The 17,077-nt window shown below is 55.3% G+C and overlaps 1 protein-coding gene across 1 annotated transcript in view; it reads left to right on the top strand.

Moving 5' to 3' along the window:
* The first annotated feature begins 301 nt into the window (after nt 1-301).
* WDR97 (WD repeat domain 97) overlaps nt 302-17,077 on the top strand; it is a 29,265-nt gene continuing 12,489 nt past the window's right edge. The window contains 20 exon segments of the mRNA XM_033156176.1: nt 302-342; nt 1,644-2,233; nt 3,548-3,669; nt 4,333-4,981; nt 6,419-6,567; nt 8,301-8,537; nt 8,641-8,731; nt 9,954-10,086; nt 10,217-10,306; nt 10,308-10,345; nt 10,959-10,986; nt 11,364-11,561; nt 11,860-11,914; nt 11,917-12,005; nt 12,585-12,815; nt 13,693-13,806; nt 14,397-14,645; nt 14,786-14,869; nt 15,738-15,875; nt 16,310-16,420. Of these exon segments, the coding sequence (XP_033012067.1) occupies nt 340-342; nt 1,644-2,233; nt 3,548-3,669; nt 4,333-4,981; nt 6,419-6,567; nt 8,301-8,537; nt 8,641-8,731; nt 9,954-10,086; nt 10,217-10,306; nt 10,308-10,345; nt 10,959-10,986; nt 11,364-11,561; nt 11,860-11,914; nt 11,917-12,005; nt 12,585-12,815; nt 13,693-13,806; nt 14,397-14,645; nt 14,786-14,869; nt 15,738-15,875; nt 16,310-16,420 (3,399 nt within the window). The 5' untranslated portion in view covers nt 302-339.

The raw sequence follows: 17,077 nt of genomic DNA, 5'->3' as shown, positions 1-17,077 counted from the left end.
TCTCGGGGGCTTGTGTGGGGAGGGGGAGACCCAGAGACAAATGGGTACAAATGAGTACCTCCTGTAAAAAGGGGAAACGAAACAGCATCTCACAGGGGTGGGGGGGGGGAATCGATGGGTGACTTGTGCCATCTTATCGGCTCCCACCTTCCTCCAACAGCCACTCGTGGAGGGCGAAGGAAGCGGCTGCGCCTGTGCTCAGAGCCAATCGAAAATATGAAGGAGGTGGAAGCAGAGGAGGAGAAGCCGAATGAGCCACAGCCGGTACCCAGGGCGCAGCCAAGCAAGGCGTACCAGCACTGGACCAAACTCCAGAAACACCTCCGCCGCGCTCTGGACATGGTACATATATTGTGGGAGAAGGCGGTCTGGTCCGGGAGATCCAGGTGTGCCAGCTGCATCTCAATGAAATCCTCAGCACCTGGGCATCAAGAGAGGAGAGGTGCCAGGGCACCAGCCGCTCGGACCTGCTCAGAAAATGGCGCCATGCACCTGTCTCAAGTATCCTCCTGCTGCTTCAGGTGTCCCAGAGATATTTCCTGACATTGCAAACAGGCTTTTGGAGGGGGCCACCCTGAACCCTCTTGTGGAAGGGAACATCCAGGGCCTTGAATGGTTATCCATTGGTACCTTATTCCTCTCTTATTCCTGAGAGCCAGTGTGGTGTAGTGGTTAAGAGCGGTAGACTTGTAATCTGGGGAACCGGGTTCGCGTCTCCACTCCTCCACATGCAGCTGCTGGGTGACCTTGGGCTAGTCACACTTCTCTGAAGTCTCTCAGCCCCACTCACCTCACAGAGTGTTTGTTGTGGGGGAGGAAGGGAAAGGAGAATGTTAGCCGCTTTGAGACTCCTTCGGGTAGTGATAAAGCGGGATATCAAATCCAAACTCTTCTTCAAACTCTTCTCTTCCTGCTCCCTGCAAATGTGCTCTGAATATCAGGGGCCAACAAGATGCCCAGGTGAGCCCTTGAGAAAACCCAAGTGCCTCAGGGCTCTCCTCTCCTCATCTGGGATTCCCAGCAACTGGCATTCAGAGGCATGTTCTGCCTCCGACAGGCGGCAGTAAAACACTGCTGTTAAGGCGAGTAGCTTTTGCTCGCCTTTTTCTTCAGGGATGTGGCAAATCCCCTTTTAAAGAAATCTAAGTAGGTGACCATGACGCCATCTTTTGGGAGTGAATTCCATTTTTAAAACTATGTGCTGCGTCCTGTGGTGCCCTGCCTGAGGGAGAGGCAGTGGGCAGGCGCAAGTCCCACACTGCCGTTTCAGGCAGCGCAGAACCTGCAGGTGTCTAAGCCACCACTTAGTCACTCCTAAAAAGTTTCGTGAGCCCATTTTTTTTGTCAACCCCCCTCCCCCAGTGATGACACCTGGGGCTGGCTGCACCCCCTGCACCCCCCCTTCCTCTGCCACTGGCCTGAGCCCCTAGTGCCCTCCTGGGGGCCTCTGCCCATGCCCAAGGAACGAGCAGCTCCCATGAAACTTCCAGAAAAGGAATCATAACATGGTAGAGTTGGAAGGGACCCGAGGATCATCCAGTCCAACCCCTTGGAATAAGCACATGCAGAGAGCGCGCCACTCGGCCCGATGCTCTTGGTGGTGGCGGGGCCAACGCTGCCTTTCCTTCGTCTTCCTCTTGCAGATGAAGAAGGAGGACTTGAAGGCCATCCACCTGAGCCACGGCCTACAGCACCTGAGTCGCTCAGTCTTGGGCAGCCCCGTGCGCTACGTGACGTACGATTTGCACGAGAATCGCTTTGTGGTGCTCGACTCGGAGAACAAGCTGCACTTCTTGAAGGAGGACGGCTCCTACAAGAGCTGCCTGAGGGCCCCTGCCCCCATGGCGGGAATCCTGTACGCCTCCCTGGTCAACCAGTTTGTGGCTTGGGACGAGGGCGGCCTCCATGTCCTGGACTCCGGCTTCCAGCTGCTCTCCCAGGTCCGCTCTGCCATGCCTATCCGATGCGGGATCTACAGCGAGAACCTGAACCGGATCGTGACCGCGGGGGAAGGGAACCTGACCATCTGGGACTTCCGCTACGGCTGCCGAAGCCTGCAGTGCCGCATCATCCTGAGCGAGGGCCTGGGGCCCGGAGACGTCTTCACCCATATCGCCCTGGACACCAGCAGCTTCCAGCCCCAGCGCTGCTTTGCCTCCAGCGTGACTGGCGCTGCGTCCTGGGATATCTCCAATGGGAAACTCCTCTCTTCCAAGAAGGAGCTCCACAGCAGGTGAGGCTCCTCCCGGGCAGAGAACCAGCCTCCCAGCAAGGAGAGAGGCCCCCACTGGGAACAGGGTGCCCCCATGGAAGGATGGGCTTTCAGTGCTGCTCTCTTGGGGGCAGAGCTGGGGCAGGTTCCTTCTTGTTCCATCTTGGACTATTTCAGGCAGCGGTTCCCAAACTTTTCTGGTCGGCCACCTCCTTGGTTCCGTAAATTCATTTCCAGTGGGGGGCCCCCCCCCACTCTATAAAAAGCTTCATTCGGAGCAATGGCTTGCACAACCCACTAAGGGAGATAATTATTGCAGATATTAGTATTGTGCAGCTTGAAGCGAGCAGATGCATAAAAACAAAATTCTGTTGGAATACAAATTGTCCAGACCCATAAATCAGATTCAAAGCTTCACTAACCAGAACTACTTCAAAATCAGGTACAAAAGAATGGTACCTCCAGAAAGTTGTATAAAGCGTATGCATATTCAAGCACAGGTTCTTCTTCTTAAATATATAACATAATTAAAATCTGCAAAAAACTAAGCTCTGTTTATTCCATACTTTGCATGAGCCTGGATCCAGCCTGAGTCTATACAGTTCCCGGAGAGGGTAATTTACACCTCCTCCTCCCAGATCCAAAAGGCAACTCTCTTTCAAAATGGCAAATTTGCAACTGAATACCTTAATCATGTGACCTAAGGTTAAAGACTCACCTGTAAGATCAGAGAACATCATCAGTTAATTATTAACGTGCTTAGAGAGCTTCAGAATGCCCCAGTGGAATTTTCCACTGCGCACCACTCAGGTTGCGGCTAGATTGACCCCAACCCCAGTCCCATAACTGAGAAGCACTTCCACTTGTCCTTGTTGGCCCCAGAATTATTTCTTTTTATTATTTCTTAAATTTGTTAGTCACCTTATCTTGCCCAGGGCAACCCAAAGCAACTTGCAACCAAACTTGGGACTTGAGGAGGGAGGGAGGGAGGGGGTTCATTTATCCAAGGAAGCCAATGGGAAGTAGATCCTGAAGAGATGGGAGAGAGAGAGAGAGAACGTCTCTTCGTGCACAAAGCACAACAAACGTCCAGAATTCTCTCCCACAAGTTGTGGTGGTGGTCACTGAACTCTGGGGCTCTGGAAAGGGGGCAGCTCTTGGTTTGTGTCCTGCCGCTAATACCCTGGAGCCACCTGGCTGAGCTGCTTTGGGAAGTGGAGGGCCATGGAAGCAAAAGATCATAGAATGGTCGAGTTGGAAGGGATCCTGGAGACCACGCAGTGCAAGAAGGATCTGACTTAACCCTGGGCTGCTCTCCTTGGTCTTCTCTCTCAGGGCGATCACAGACATCACCTACTGCGAAGTGATCAGCTGCGCTATCACGGCCTCACGGGACACAACCATCAAGGTCTGGGACAAGAACTGGCACATTCAGACGGTCTTTGTGGGCCACACGGGTGAGCGGGGGTGCGTCACTCTCAGCCAGGATGCGGAGATAAGGGCAACTGAAGAATCCCTCTCCCCGCCCCAGACGCCAGGAAGGCCTTTGGCAAGAGACCGATGCCTCTCTCCCCCTTAGGCTGAGAGCAGGGACGCATTCGCAGCACCTCTGGCTCCTGCCTCCCTCGCAGGAGTGGCGTGTCCAAGAGGGATGCCTCATCGTCATGGGGGCAGCCGTGGCTGCAATGGCCACTCTTCTCCTACAGTTTTATGGCCAGAAAGTCAATGGGGGAGTTTTCCCCAACGTGAAAAGACAACGATGGGAGGCTGAACCTGTTGAATTTCTGCCTAGCACGCAGCTGCTAAAAGGCATAAGGGTGCCTAGCAGCTGTTGATGTTGAATGTCTCTAGGTCTTTTATAAGGTCTGCTGAGTCACTGTTGGACAACTGAATACCTATCCTGGCCAAAACATCTAGCTATATGAATTAGCACTGGGTTGTAAGGAGAACAAAGAGCTCAAGGCAGGACCAGGTGGAGCCTTTTCTCCTTCCTGCAGCTCTTCTGAAGATGCGTGAAGGCATCAATCCTCTCCTGTCTCCATCCCCACGTAGCTGTGACTGGCCGTGGCCCCCTTTGAGCCTCCCTCTTGTCCTCCCCCCCCCCCGCCTTGTGCCACCAGGTCCGGTCGTCGCTGTGACCATCTACCCTCAGAGGCCCCTCATCTTCTCTGCCTCCCAGGACGGCACCATCCGAACCTGGAACCTCAACACCATTGACCAGGTGGACCAGGTCCATTTATCGGAGCCCGTGGAGACCCTGAAGGCCGTGACCCTTTCTCACGTCGTCTCCATCTCCGGCTCGTCTCTGACCCTCTGGAAGATCAACAAGCTCTACTCGCTGTACACGCCCGTGGGGTGCCCCATCCGGCACATCTGCTGCGTCAACCTGGAGGCCCTGGGCAACTTCCCCGTCCGCGCCCTCTGCATCTGCCAGGACTCCACCGTGCGGATGGTGGATGCTCAGAGCGGAGTCATCATCTCCATCCTCTTTCTGGACAGCCCCCGCCAGGGCCTGGACGTGGCGTACTGCCTGCCCCGGGAGACCCTCTTTGTGCTGATGGAGGATGGCGCCGTGCTGTGGGCCAACAGCGCCCAGGACCCCATGCCCATCAGGAAGACCCTGCCGGCCCGCACCTGGGCGTCTGCCCCCTGCTGCCTCGTGGTCTACAGCCATGTGTTGGACCCGGAGAAGGCCTATTCCCAGTGGCTGGACGTGCTGGATTGCAAGGGCTACAAGAAGCAGTGGCTGAAACTCCCGGATAAAAACAGGTAAAGCGGGTGAGATGAACGAGGCGGGACTCAAGAGAAGCCCCTCTCATCTCCTCCGCTGCCAGTGGATCTTACTCTCCGGTAGGTGCTTCTGCCACCCTCCCTCCCAACTCCTCCTGCACATAGCTGTCAACTTTCCCCCTTTTTGCGGGAAATTCCCTTATTCCAGCCCCGTTTCCCACTGCAAAAAAGGGAAGGTTGACAGCTATGCTCCTGCATCCTGCCTGGGGTGCAGCAATGCAGTTGCTAGTCAACGTTCCCTTATTATGAGTTAATTTGTTGTGTAAAGGCAGCCCACACACTCGTCTGCAGACCCTCAGAAGAGCCCTGCAGGGTGAACAACAACAACAACAACAACAACAACAACAACAACAACAACAACAACAACAACAACAACAACAACCATTTATTATTTACACCCCGCCCATCTGGCTGGGTTTCCCCAGCCAATCCGGGTGAATTCCAGCAAAACATTAAAATACAATAATTCATCAAATAGTAAAAGCTTCCCTTGCAACTCCAATCCTAAATTCCCAGTAGCAGGAGCTCCAGGGGTCCTGGCACATGGGATGCTGAAAACCAGAGTCTGCCCTGCCTAGCAGTGGCCAGGCTCCCCGCTCTGCTGGAAGGGCCAAGGCACCTGGGCTCTCCTCCTGACACACAGCAGACCACAACAGACACGGCTTTTCCATGTGCTTGAATCCCATGTTTTACATTCCCATGTCTGCCTGCCTTTTCCTCCACCCCCCCCCCCCACTATTTTATTTGGGGAGTTTAATACTGTATTTCTTATTAATATTTTAACAATAAGAACAACAAACATCACATTTCAAAAGCAGGAGCTGTAAAACACTCAAACTGGAATTTCCACATTAGAAACATGCACAATCACTGATTTGGTGTTGAGTCAACATATAAAATCATGAAAGAATATGACAAACTAATCAAGCTACAAGAAATATCTACACCAAGTCATGATGCAGATAAAAAAACGAAACAGAACAAAAATATCATGCAAAGTCTTAAAATAAATAATGCTTTGAGGTGGCTTGAAGGGAGAACAAGAATGAAACCTTAGACTATTCATATAACTAAAGAACTGCTAAGTGGCACAAGGGTGTTATTTTTTCCACAGGTGAGCCTAGTTCACCCAAGAACCTGGGGGGGGGGGTTAGGAAGGTGATGCCAAGCACACAGTTCAAAGCGCTGGTGCAAGAAGATTGCCAGGTTTGGCTATACTCACGAAATCTATAAAGTCAACTCAAGTTGCAGCAAAATTCTCTTTTTGAATTTGTCCTTGTGCAAACCTTTTTCTTTACTTTTACTGCATCCAGATTGGGCAAATCCTCCCCACCCCCGAAGCTGCCATTCCACCGTGCATATCTGCCTGAACATGCTTATCAAAGGACCCTTCTCTCTTCCCCTCCCCCCTCCCAGGTTCCTGCTAATTTTGGGGCACAAAACGGGCTTCCTCACCGTCGTGGAGTGGTTTCTGACCCGAAACCGGTACAAGGTGGAGGCTCACGGCTCCCAAGCGGTCACAGCCTTGGCTGAATACCCCACTCAGATGTGTATCATTTCAGCAGGTGAGTCCTCTGGTGGTGGTTGTTGTTCAGTCGTTCAGTCATGTCCGACTCTTCATGACCCCACGGACCAGAGCACGCCAGGCACCCCTATCCTCCACCGCCTCCCGCAGTTTGGCCAAACTCATGCTAGTCGCTTCAAGAACCCTGTCCAACCATCTCATCCTCTGTCGTCCCCTTCTCCTTGTGCCCTCCATCTTTCCCAACATCAGGGTCTTTTCTAGGGAGTCTTCTCTTCTCATGAGGTGGCCAAAGTCTTGGAGCCTCAGCTTTACGATCTGTCCTTCCAGTGAGCACTCGGGGCTGATTTGTCCTCTGGTTAGGCAAACCCAAATATCAGGGATGGGGTGTGCAGAGTGTGATCTTCACCCTCCATGCATCCCCCCCCCCCCGGCACGCAAGTGCTGCCCGGCGGCAATAGGGGGGGGGAGCTCAGACCCCCTACCCACAAATATTGCGGGGGATGAATCCCCTTCTGTCCTCTATACTTGGTGCCTTTGAAGTTCATAAAAGGTCCTTCAGTGGTCCAGCTCTGGAGCTCCCTCCCCCAGGAGACCCTGAACAACTTGGATGCCTTCAAAAGAGGACGATGCAAATTCATGGAAGCCTCCGGATGTAAATGTGGCTCTAGGAGACTTACTTTGGTCAGAATTGAGTCCCCCCTTCCAGAGTTAATGCTAAATACTTCGCTTCTGGTCAATGAGCCACCAGAGCTGCTAGAGCGCCGTGAATATTTGTGTCTCGGGCTTTTTGGACTCACCTGCCCATGCGCTATCTGAAACCCAAGGGGCACCTTGGTTGCCAAATGTGAAATACCACGTTTACTCAAGTGTAATGCTCACCTTTCACATCACAAATATTAGGGTGCACACTAGATTTGATGGCAAATTTACATTCGCCAGAAAATACTTTTGGGGTTTCAAGGTTTTGAAAATTGAGGTGCAGATTGGATTTGATGGCACACTAGATTCGCGTAAATATGGTACTGTATATTGGCAATGTTTTCAGCTCTCCTGCCCCACTACAAGGATGGTACAGCTTGTAGCCTAAATGTCCTAACGATCTGTGCCCTTCAGTACTACTGAAGGGGCCAGGAATTTAGCAGTCCAGAGGCTGATAGAAATACAGGGATACGAGAATCAAACCATTCGTTGACACATAGCTCTTATAGAGAGAATAAATGCATTTACTAAAGATATATACCGTATTTTTCCGTTTATAAGACGCCCCCTATTTTGGGGACTCAGATTTAAGAAAATGGCTGGAGATAAATTAGGTGTATAAGACGTCCCCTAACTTTTGACATTATTTTTTTGGAAAAAAACCCTAGTCTTATACATGGAAAAAAAACAGCGATTCTAAGTGGCTGCAGCAAAATTCTGTGACAAGTTCAACAGTGGAATTCTCCATTAGATTTTTAGGAAAAAATCCTTCCAGTAGCACCTTAGAGACCAACTAAGTTTGTTATTGGTATGAGCTTTCGTGTGCATGCACACTTCTTCAGAATCGAAGAATCAGGTGGCTACCTACCTGTAACTAGATTTTTAGAATCCTTGCTGGAACCAGCCCCCCTGGTTAGAAGGGACTCAGGCATCATGCAGACCAGCCCCTCCAAACTCAAGACAATAACACGGTGTAGACCTGCAGAAACCAACCCAGGGACACAGGGGGGGGGCAAGAAGGAGGCGCTTCCTCCACTGGGGCTGACCCTGTGCCTCTCCTTGCCCCCGGGGCAGGTAACGACCGCACGGTGAAGATGTGGCGCGTCTTCCCCTACACCACGGAGTGCCTGGTCCCGCTCCTGAGCTTCTCCTGTGCCTCCCCCGCCTTGCACCTGTGCTCCCTGGGGGAGACGCTGGCGGTGGCCTTCCAGGACCCCCAGACGGCCACCTATAGCGTCGTCTACTACAACCTGATGAAGCAGACGCGCTTGGAGCACAAACCCGAAGACGACGCCCAGGACAACATCACAGGTGCGCAGGAGCCGGGAGGGCACAAAGGCCAGGCGGGGGGGGGAGGGGGGCTCAGCTCTCCTGTCTCACAGCTGCCGCCCCCTCACTGCCTCCCTCCCCCCAGGCCTCTGCTGCTGCCCCAACCTGAAGCTCGTCGCCTCATCCAGCAGAGACGGATCTGTGAAGATCTGGGACATCGAGAACAGGCTGCTGCGGTGACTGACGGGCCGGATTCTGAATGGGGAATGGGGATGTCCTGTGGGCTGGGGCAGCCTCCTGCTCCCAATGGGGCTCTCTCCTCCTCTTCCAGCTTTTGCACCTAGCACTGGAAAGCAGGTGCCCTTTAAGCAGAGGCTGGGGGGCATCTGTCCAGGATGCTTTAGCTGCCATTCCTGCATTGCAGGAGGCTGGGCTAGATGGCCCTTGGGGAGCCCCTCCAGCTCTGCGATTCTATGTCTGTTGGCATAGGGTGAGCTGGCATAGGGGCATCGGAAGCTGCAGGCCACAGGTTCCTCCATCCACATCCACACCAGGGTCTCCCCAGACATGGGTCTCCAGCTGTCGTCGGACTACAATGCCCATCATGCCAAGCTTGCAGGACCAGAGATCAGGGATGGTGTGAACTGTAGTACAAAACCAGCTGGGGACCCAAGTTTGGGAAACCCTGGTCTACACTGACTGGTGGCAATGGCTCTGGCAGGCTTTGAGCAGGGCTCTGTCCCAGCTTCACCTGGAGGCGCCGAGGGACCATCCCCAGTCTGGCACCCACTCAGTTGAGAGCAAGTCCCATGGGGATCCAGCAGGCTTGATTCGGAGCAAGCCCGCTCTGTGTCGTGTCCTACACAGGGGTGCCTGCTTTGCTTGCAGGGCAGGGTGGTGCCTCCTGATTGTTTTGGAGGCGTTGGAAGTTTGCTCTGTCGGCATCCCCAACGCCTCTCCCGACACCCGAAGCTTCAAAAGAAAATGTCTGCAGACAACCCCTCCTCCTCCTTCGCTTCCCCACCAGCGTTAGAGTTCCCATTGCTGCTGCTCTCAAAATTCCTCTCCCACCTTCCCTTTAATTTTCCTGTTCCATCCATTTCTTGTTTCTGTTTAGAACTGTAGAGTTGGAAGGGGCCCCCCGGGTCATCCATCCCAACCCCCCACAATGCAGGATTCCCAGCTGAAGGAGCCCTGGCAGGTGGCCCTCCGGCCTCTGCTCACAAACCTCCAATGAGACTTTATATTCGTATCTACCTTTCAGGCGACCGAATGTTTTGCTTGGGTTTTAAAGCAGAGCTTAAGGCAGCCTCCATGCACCTTATGGTTTTAATGTTTCCACCCACGGCAGAGAGTCTGTGCTAATCCCTCTGCTCTGGGCTGCCCAACCGGGGCTTGTGGGGCTTGTGGGGAGGGTCCTTGGAAGCCAAGCTCACTCCCCCCCCCCCCGCCCTGCAGGCACCTGAAGATGAACACCATCCCGGAGTGCCTGGCCTTTGCCAACCACTGGGGGGACCTGCTGGTGGGGCTGGAGAGACACGTCTTCCTCATCCACCACAACAAGTACCTGCCCAACCACTACAGGATGAAGGTGGGGCGTCTGGCGTCCCTTGGGGGGGGGAGCAGGCCATCCGCCCAGGCTCCCCGCTGCTGCCCCCGTGCTCTTTGCTGGGGATGGCTGTGGAGCTGTGCCCTGGGACGACCCTTCCTGTCTCTTGCAGCTGCTGTGCGCCAGGTTCCTGGAGCCCCTGGAGGGCATCCCTCTCCCCATCAGCGATTCCCACTTTGAGGCTCTCGTCAAGGAGAACGTCCCGGCGGCTGAAGCAGGACCCGCCCTTGGAGGAGACCGAGTAAGATTCCGGAAAGCAGCTGTCTCGCTGAGCACCCAGCGCCAGGGGCACAGCACCTGGCTGCCTCCTTCCCTCGCTCTGGTGCCCCTTAGCAGGGCTGCTGAGATGAGGCTCTTCTGCAGTGAAGGACACCTATTGATCTAGCGCTATCCATGCACATAGGGGCAAAATAACAGGTCCCTGCCCCAAGGACTTTACGTTCTGTCATTTTAGGAGGGGAAAGGAAATGGAGGCAGGGAAGAAACAGAGGAATCAGAGCGTTTGTTTTGTCAATCCCTGCGTAGGCTTAGCTGCAGTGTGCGGGGGGGGGGGGCTGCAGGAGCTCGAGGTGTTGTGGCAAAGGCTCCATAGAAAGGCTGGTTTTAGAAGGGATAGGGCAGAGAGAAAGATTCCTGCATTGCAGGGGGTTGGGCTGGATGACCCTCGGGTCCCTTCCAGCTCTACAATTATGTGATTCTGTTTGGGGAGGCAGTTCCAGGGGCAAAGAGGCTCTTGTAAGCAGGGGTGTTTTAGGACAGAGGAGCAGCTGAGCCTCCCTGGGGAGAGGCCGGGGAGGGAGTCCAAAGTCAGGATGACAAGCTGCCTCTGGTGTCCCCCCCCTCTCCCCACGCAGGTCCCCTGTGCCTGGAGCCCGCAGGATGGCCTTGCAGGAATCCGGGGTGCTCCGCGACATGCACGCCAGGACGGAGGTAAGTCCTGCCACTCCCCCTGAGAAGACCGGAGCCGCTTCAAATGGCAGCAGTGCCCTCGCTGGTGCCCAGGCCAGCTCCACAAGAGCCATGCGCCACTCAGCACGGGGGAAGCGGCCCTGGAGTCCCGTCTGCGATGTTTCACAAGAGGCGTTGGCGAGATGGAAATGAGGGTTCAGGGGAGAGCAAAGATCAGGGGGAAGAAGGCTGCGAGGGGGAGAGGCTTCTCAACAGCCTGGCAGCGTGTCTGGAGGGGAGCAGAAGGGGAGGGGGCTGAACCTGACTGGGCCAGGGGCTCTCTGACCATGGGGGCAGAGCAGGGGAGGGAGGAGAAAGGGGCAGAGATGCCTTGAGCCCCCACCCTCTTGCAGGGACTCTCCCAGTTGACCGACAGGAACCAGGATCTGGAGCTGGTCCAGAAGGGGAAAGTAAGCGTGACCAAGAAATTGCGGCCCACCAAGGAAATGAAGGAAGAGGCCTTTGAGAAATACCTGCGGATATTCTACAAGCCGCAACCCAACATTGAGGTGAGGCTGGGCTGCTTAACTAGGCTGGGGGGTCAAAGGGACTCAGAGATGGTGGCAGGTAAGGGGCACCTTCCAGGCAAGGGGGTCTCCTTGGAGGAGGTCCTGCAGCCCCTCCCTGCCTTGGATGGAAGGGTGACAGGAGGGCAGCCAGAAGGGCTCCTTTGAGCATCTCTTCTGCAGAGCCATGCAAGAGAGATTGGGGGGGGGGGTAATTTTGCATGTTCATCCAGTTGGGCTGCATTTATATGTCTCCCCTCCCCTCCCCTCCCCCTCCCTCCCGCCTTTTCTCTCCTCCCAGATCCCGGAGGAGGACACCTTCAATGCCGATGAGGTGCTGGAAGTCATGTGCCGGGCAAGTCCATATCGGAGCTCTATGCGCCAGACGGCATGTTCCTGGGCTGCTTCCCTCCACCCATTTCCCTGCAAGGCCCCGAGACGTTGGAGGTAACTGGTCTGCCCCAGAAGCCATGTGGTCTCCCTGCCTGGGGTCTCTGCCCTCTCACCGGTGGCTCTGAGCCAAAGGCGACTCCCATTGGCCCTTCCTCAGTTTCCCTTGGCGAGGAGATGCCTTTGGAGCCACCAGGGTTGACACGGCCCTGAGGCTGAGCTTCAGCCTTTCCGCCAGGGCTTGCCAAAGCCTTTTGCGTCCTTTAGGGTCGCCTGAGGCGATGCCAATGGTCCTTGTCGAAGGTGGCACCTTGGGGCGACTGTGTGGCGCCATCTTGGTTTTGCGAGAGACCTGATCCTCCTGCCTCGGAAAGAGACCCCCTTCCTCCCGCCTACCCCACAGGACACCAGCCCCCCCCTGCAGCGGAGAGCCCCTGGCGGTCCCTCTCAACAGCCCCCGTCTGTGTCGGAAGTCAAAGAAGCCAAAGAAGCTTTATCCCCGGTTCCTCCAGTGAGATTCCCGCTTTTTGGAGTGAAAGGAGCAAGAGTGAGCAGGTGAGGGTCTGGCGGGGCAGCTGGAGTGGGGAAGAGGCTGGGGCAGGGGCAGAGGACTGAGAGTGCCCCTCTTGTCTCCAGTTTGGCACGACAAAAAGGGCAAGATACCCCCATGCCGAGAAGAGGAGGAGGTTGCCCCGTCCGGCGCCCTCGCCAGTGGTGACAGCCCCTGAGGAGGTTCCGGAGCCCAGCTCTAGCCCTCCCTTGGACGCAGTGGAGAAATCTCCCCCCCAGCTCAAGACGTCCTCCCCAGCCCTCATGTTCTCTGGCATGGACACCAGGAGCAGCAAGGTCAAGATTCGCCGGGCAACGGTGAGATTCCAGAGCGCCAGAGTGCGGGGGGCGGGCAGGGGGGCATGGAAGCAGGAAGCAGGAAGCACACGGACTGACAGACGGGCACACACAAAATCTGTTGTTTAAAATTTGTGCCCTCCCGATCCCAGAAGTTGTGGGCGCAGTAGAAGCTGCCACCTTAAACTGAGTCTGTCCAGCCCAGAGCTATCTTCTCTGGCTGGCAGCAGCTCCTCTCTCTGCAGGGTCTTCCTCAGAGTCTTTTAAATAGATCTGGGCTATTTGGGCATAAGGCCCTTTGGGCTTGAGATGCTGTGAAGGATTGGACCTGGGTCTTTTGGAGAGATGGTTCCACTCACACATCCATGCAATCTGAGCATCGGGTGGAGGGGCTCGCAGCATCCACACCCGGCGGAGTTTGCTTCTTCATCAGTCTCAGCTATGGATCCAGCACAGAGCAAGCAGGTCTCCGGGGTTCCAGCTTCCAGCCCAAGCCAGCTCACAAACACACACAGTGGGGGTGGGGAGTGAGAGGACTGGCCCACCCGTTAGTTTAGAGGGCCCCATCGCTTAGTTGCATCTCTGCATCCCGGCACAGTATTTTGGGAGGCTGTGATGAGGACACTTCCATGGCCAGCTAGTGTGTTGCCTCCATCTCTCTTGGAAGACCATGGAAGAGTCTGTTCTTCAGGGGTAAAGTCAAACCGCTGGAGAGTTAACGGCGCCTGCGGTGGCTGTAGAGACCAATACAGGAGAGACATGTTTTATTGCAGGAGGGCCTCTTCTGTGGTGGCTCCCCACCTGGTGCCTTCCTTACATATCTTTAGGTGCCAGGCAAAAGACCCTTCTGAGTTGGGCCTGCAAAGTTAACCCGAGCTCCTCCTTTCCTTGCCTTCAGTTGACTAAAGACTTGGATGCAATCAAAGAGTCCGAAAGGGGTGCCTCCGCCTCACCCCCTTCGCAACTCTCCTCAACCCCCAGTTTTCCTGCGGAGCCCATCAAGAGCGAGAAGGTAACGAGGGGGCCCGCCTTCGCTCCCCTGTGCTGCTGCTGCCGCTGCCTCCCGCCTCCCTGGGCGGCTGCAAGTGGTGGGATGCCCTCGCTCAGCACCCTGACCAAAGCTTTATCCTGGCCCAAGGCAACCCAAAGGGACTTCCAATCCAACCACTGAAATGAACAGGTTGCTGGCCATCATTGCCTCATGAGGGGGAGTTTCCACAGTTTAGCTCTGTGGTGCGTGAAGAAGGACTTTGTTTTATCCGTCCAGAATCTTCCTACACTCAGCTTTGCTGGAGTTCTAACACCCACCCCAGAGCCCAGCAGAAGGGAGAATCTCCTCCTCCCTTGTAAAAGAAACGACCCACCCAGTGTGTGTGTAATTCTATGTCTTTGAGCTCCGGTGCAGGAGGGGCTGGTGAGTCCCCCTGAGGTGGACATTGGCAGGTGCTGGGGTGGTCTGTTGTCCTTGTGCCGTTCACTGGCTGGCGGGAGGCATTTTGGAGATGGGGACACGAGGTGCAAGTGAGGTGAGGAGGAAAGGAGTGGGGTACGCAGGTGTCCTCCCCTGTGCCTCACCTGGGCGACCATGCATTGTGTGCCTAGAGTGTCGTCTTCAAGGAGTCCCCCTCACCAAGCAAGAGCCAGGGGTCTCCGTCGCCAAGCAAGAGCCAGGGGTCTCCTTCATCACCAAGCAAGAGCCAGGGGTCTCCTTCGTCGCCAAGCAAGAGCCAGGGGTCTCCTTCGTCGCCAAGCAAGAGCCAGGGGTCTCCTTCGTCGCCAAGCAAGAGCCAGGGGTCTCTTTCCTCGCTTGAGAAGAGCCAGGGGCCTTCTCCCTTGCCAGCCAAGAGCCGGGTGTGGTCTCCATCTTTTGCAGCCAGGAGCAGGAGTCACATCCATCTTGCCAGTCGGGGAGCCGGGAGTTGTCTCCATTCTCGCCTGTCAGGAGCCGGGAGTCTTAGCCCAAGTCCCTGGGCTCCATTCCCCGCATGAAGAGCCAGGCATCTTCCGTTATCATCAAGGGCTTCTTTCCCGAGAGGCCGCCTTCAGGCAGCAAGGAGTACTTCAAACTGCAGGTTGTGAGGCTTCTCTGGGCCGCCGGCTCCTCTCCCCCCCCCCCCCGTCCTCCTCCTCTGGCTCCGGGGAGAGGCCACAAGCCAGTCTGCTGCCAGAGCCTGAGGCAGAGAGATGGCAATGCTTCTCCTCTCTGGCAGCACCCTGAGCAGCTGCATTCCAGGGCAGTTTCTTGGCCAGGCAAGGAGAGGGCCTCTCTAGCCCCTGAAAAGCTAAGCTGGGGGACCACTGCTTAGGTGGGCTCTGTTGACGGCAGGGCTGTGCCTGGCTGGGCATAAGAAGCTAAGAAGAGCCTGCCCTGCGGATCAGGCCCACCTAGTCCAGCATCGTGTTCTCACAGTGGCCAACCAGATGGGCATTATGGGAACCCCCAAGAAACACTATTCTCCCGTTGTTGCTCCCACTATCTGGGATTTAGATGTAGACTGTTCCTGGGCATGGAGGTTCTGCTTTCAAAGCAGGCCTCTGTGAGAAGAGTCTGCTAGATCAGGCCAATGACTCACAACAAGGACCCACAAGGGAGACCTGAGCCCAAAGAGCATGTGTGTATGGTTGACAGGCTCTGTGTGACCTTCGCAGGAGGGAACGGGGGGTGGGGGAAGAAATCCAATTCCGTTCACACCTAACGCTGAATTTAGCAGATTCCCACTTTCCGAAAGAATACGAGAACCAAAACGCAGGCACCTGTCGAAAGCCACCCAATATTCCCTGTGCAGTTTTCCAATGAACAAGGTTACAGAAATTCCAGAAGGGGTGGGGCATGCCCCAAAGGCCTTGCGCCCGTGCGGCTGGGCACGGCAGGCTCTGGTGGCCCTTTGCTGTTGGGGTGCGGAAGGCGGCTGCTGTCTGAACCGTGTTGCTCTCCCTTGCCAGGAGCTGGAGAGCCACCACGCGCCGCTGCCCGGTTATCGTCCGGTTTCATCCCCAACTCTGTGGCTGCCCTGCAGTTTCACAGCCAGGAGTTGCTGGCGGATGAGAAAGAGGAGAGGACTCGTGAGGGTGGTGGCGCCGGTAAGGCGGAGAAAGGCGTCCCCCTGCACCCTCATTGCCAGGCCTGCTGGGGGGGAGGATGGCTGCGGCTGAGCAGAGATGCTCTGGCCATGTGCTGCGCTCTCTGGGGGACCCTGCCTGGAAGCCTGTGAAAGGACCAGGCAGTAAACTAACTCGGCACCCAGAGAGGACAAACCTTGGCATTCAGCGGGGAGCGTGCAAGACACCCTTGGGAGAAACCACAATGCAATATTTGCTTGCTTGCTGCTTCAGCCTAGCTTTAACTGCTGGTCTTTCCTCTTGGCATACTTGGGGGCTCCAAATTGGCCTCCCACTTGGAAGCTGTCCAGGTTCAGACCTGCTTAGCTTTGGAAGAGCGTGGGTCGGGCGCTGTGGGACACGGGGGGGGCTCCTCTTGGCCAAGGGGGTCTGCACTTTCCCTTCTGCCTTGCTAGGAGACAGAAAGCCCCTTGAAAACGGTCTCAATGTGGAAGGTGGACAAGGATGAGGAGCCAAGGACACTGGTTTCTGAAGAGACCAGCATACTCAAGGCCAGTGGCAAACAGGTAAGCAGGCACCTCTTCCCTACCTGGGATGCTCCTCCTGCCTCTCTCCTGCTGGCTGGCAAGGGATATCCTGAGAGGGTCCTGTGTGGTACACCCATAAGCAAGGAACCCCAAAGTCAGGCTGTTTCTCTCTCTCTCTCTCTCTCTCTCTCTCTCTGTGTGGTGTGTGTGTGTGTCTCTTTGGTTTCTCCTCATTTTGTTGTTTTAAATAAACAAAGATAAATAGCTTAAAGTATTTAATGCCTTATAATTTGAACTCAATATGTAAGTTAAAGGTAAAGGTAAAGGGACCCCTGACCATTAGGTCTAGTCGCGGACGACTCTGGGGTTGCGGCGCTCATCTCCCTTTACTGGTCAAGGGAGCTGGCATACAGCTTCTGGGTCATGTGGCCAGCATGACAAAGCCGCTTCTGGCGAACCAGAGCAGCGCACGGAAACGCCGTTTACCTTCCCGCCGGAGCAGTACCTATTTATCTACTTACACTATGGCGTGCTTTAGAACTGCTAGGTTGGCAGGAGCAGGGACCGAGCAACGGGAGCTCACCCCATCACGGGGATTCAAACCTCCGACCTTCTGATCAGCAAGCCCTAGGCTCTGTGGTTTAACCCACAGCGCCACCCGCGTCCCAATATGTAAGTTAGGATCGGATAAAATGT

Source organism: Lacerta agilis, chromosome 7, assembly GCF_009819535.1.
Source record: "Lacerta agilis isolate rLacAgi1 chromosome 7, rLacAgi1.pri, whole genome shotgun sequence".
In the NCBI taxonomy this organism is placed as follows: Eukaryota; Metazoa; Chordata; class Lepidosauria; order Squamata; family Lacertidae; genus Lacerta; species Lacerta agilis.
Note: the sequence above shows the minus strand (reverse complement) of the source record. Positions and strands in the feature narration are given on the sequence as shown.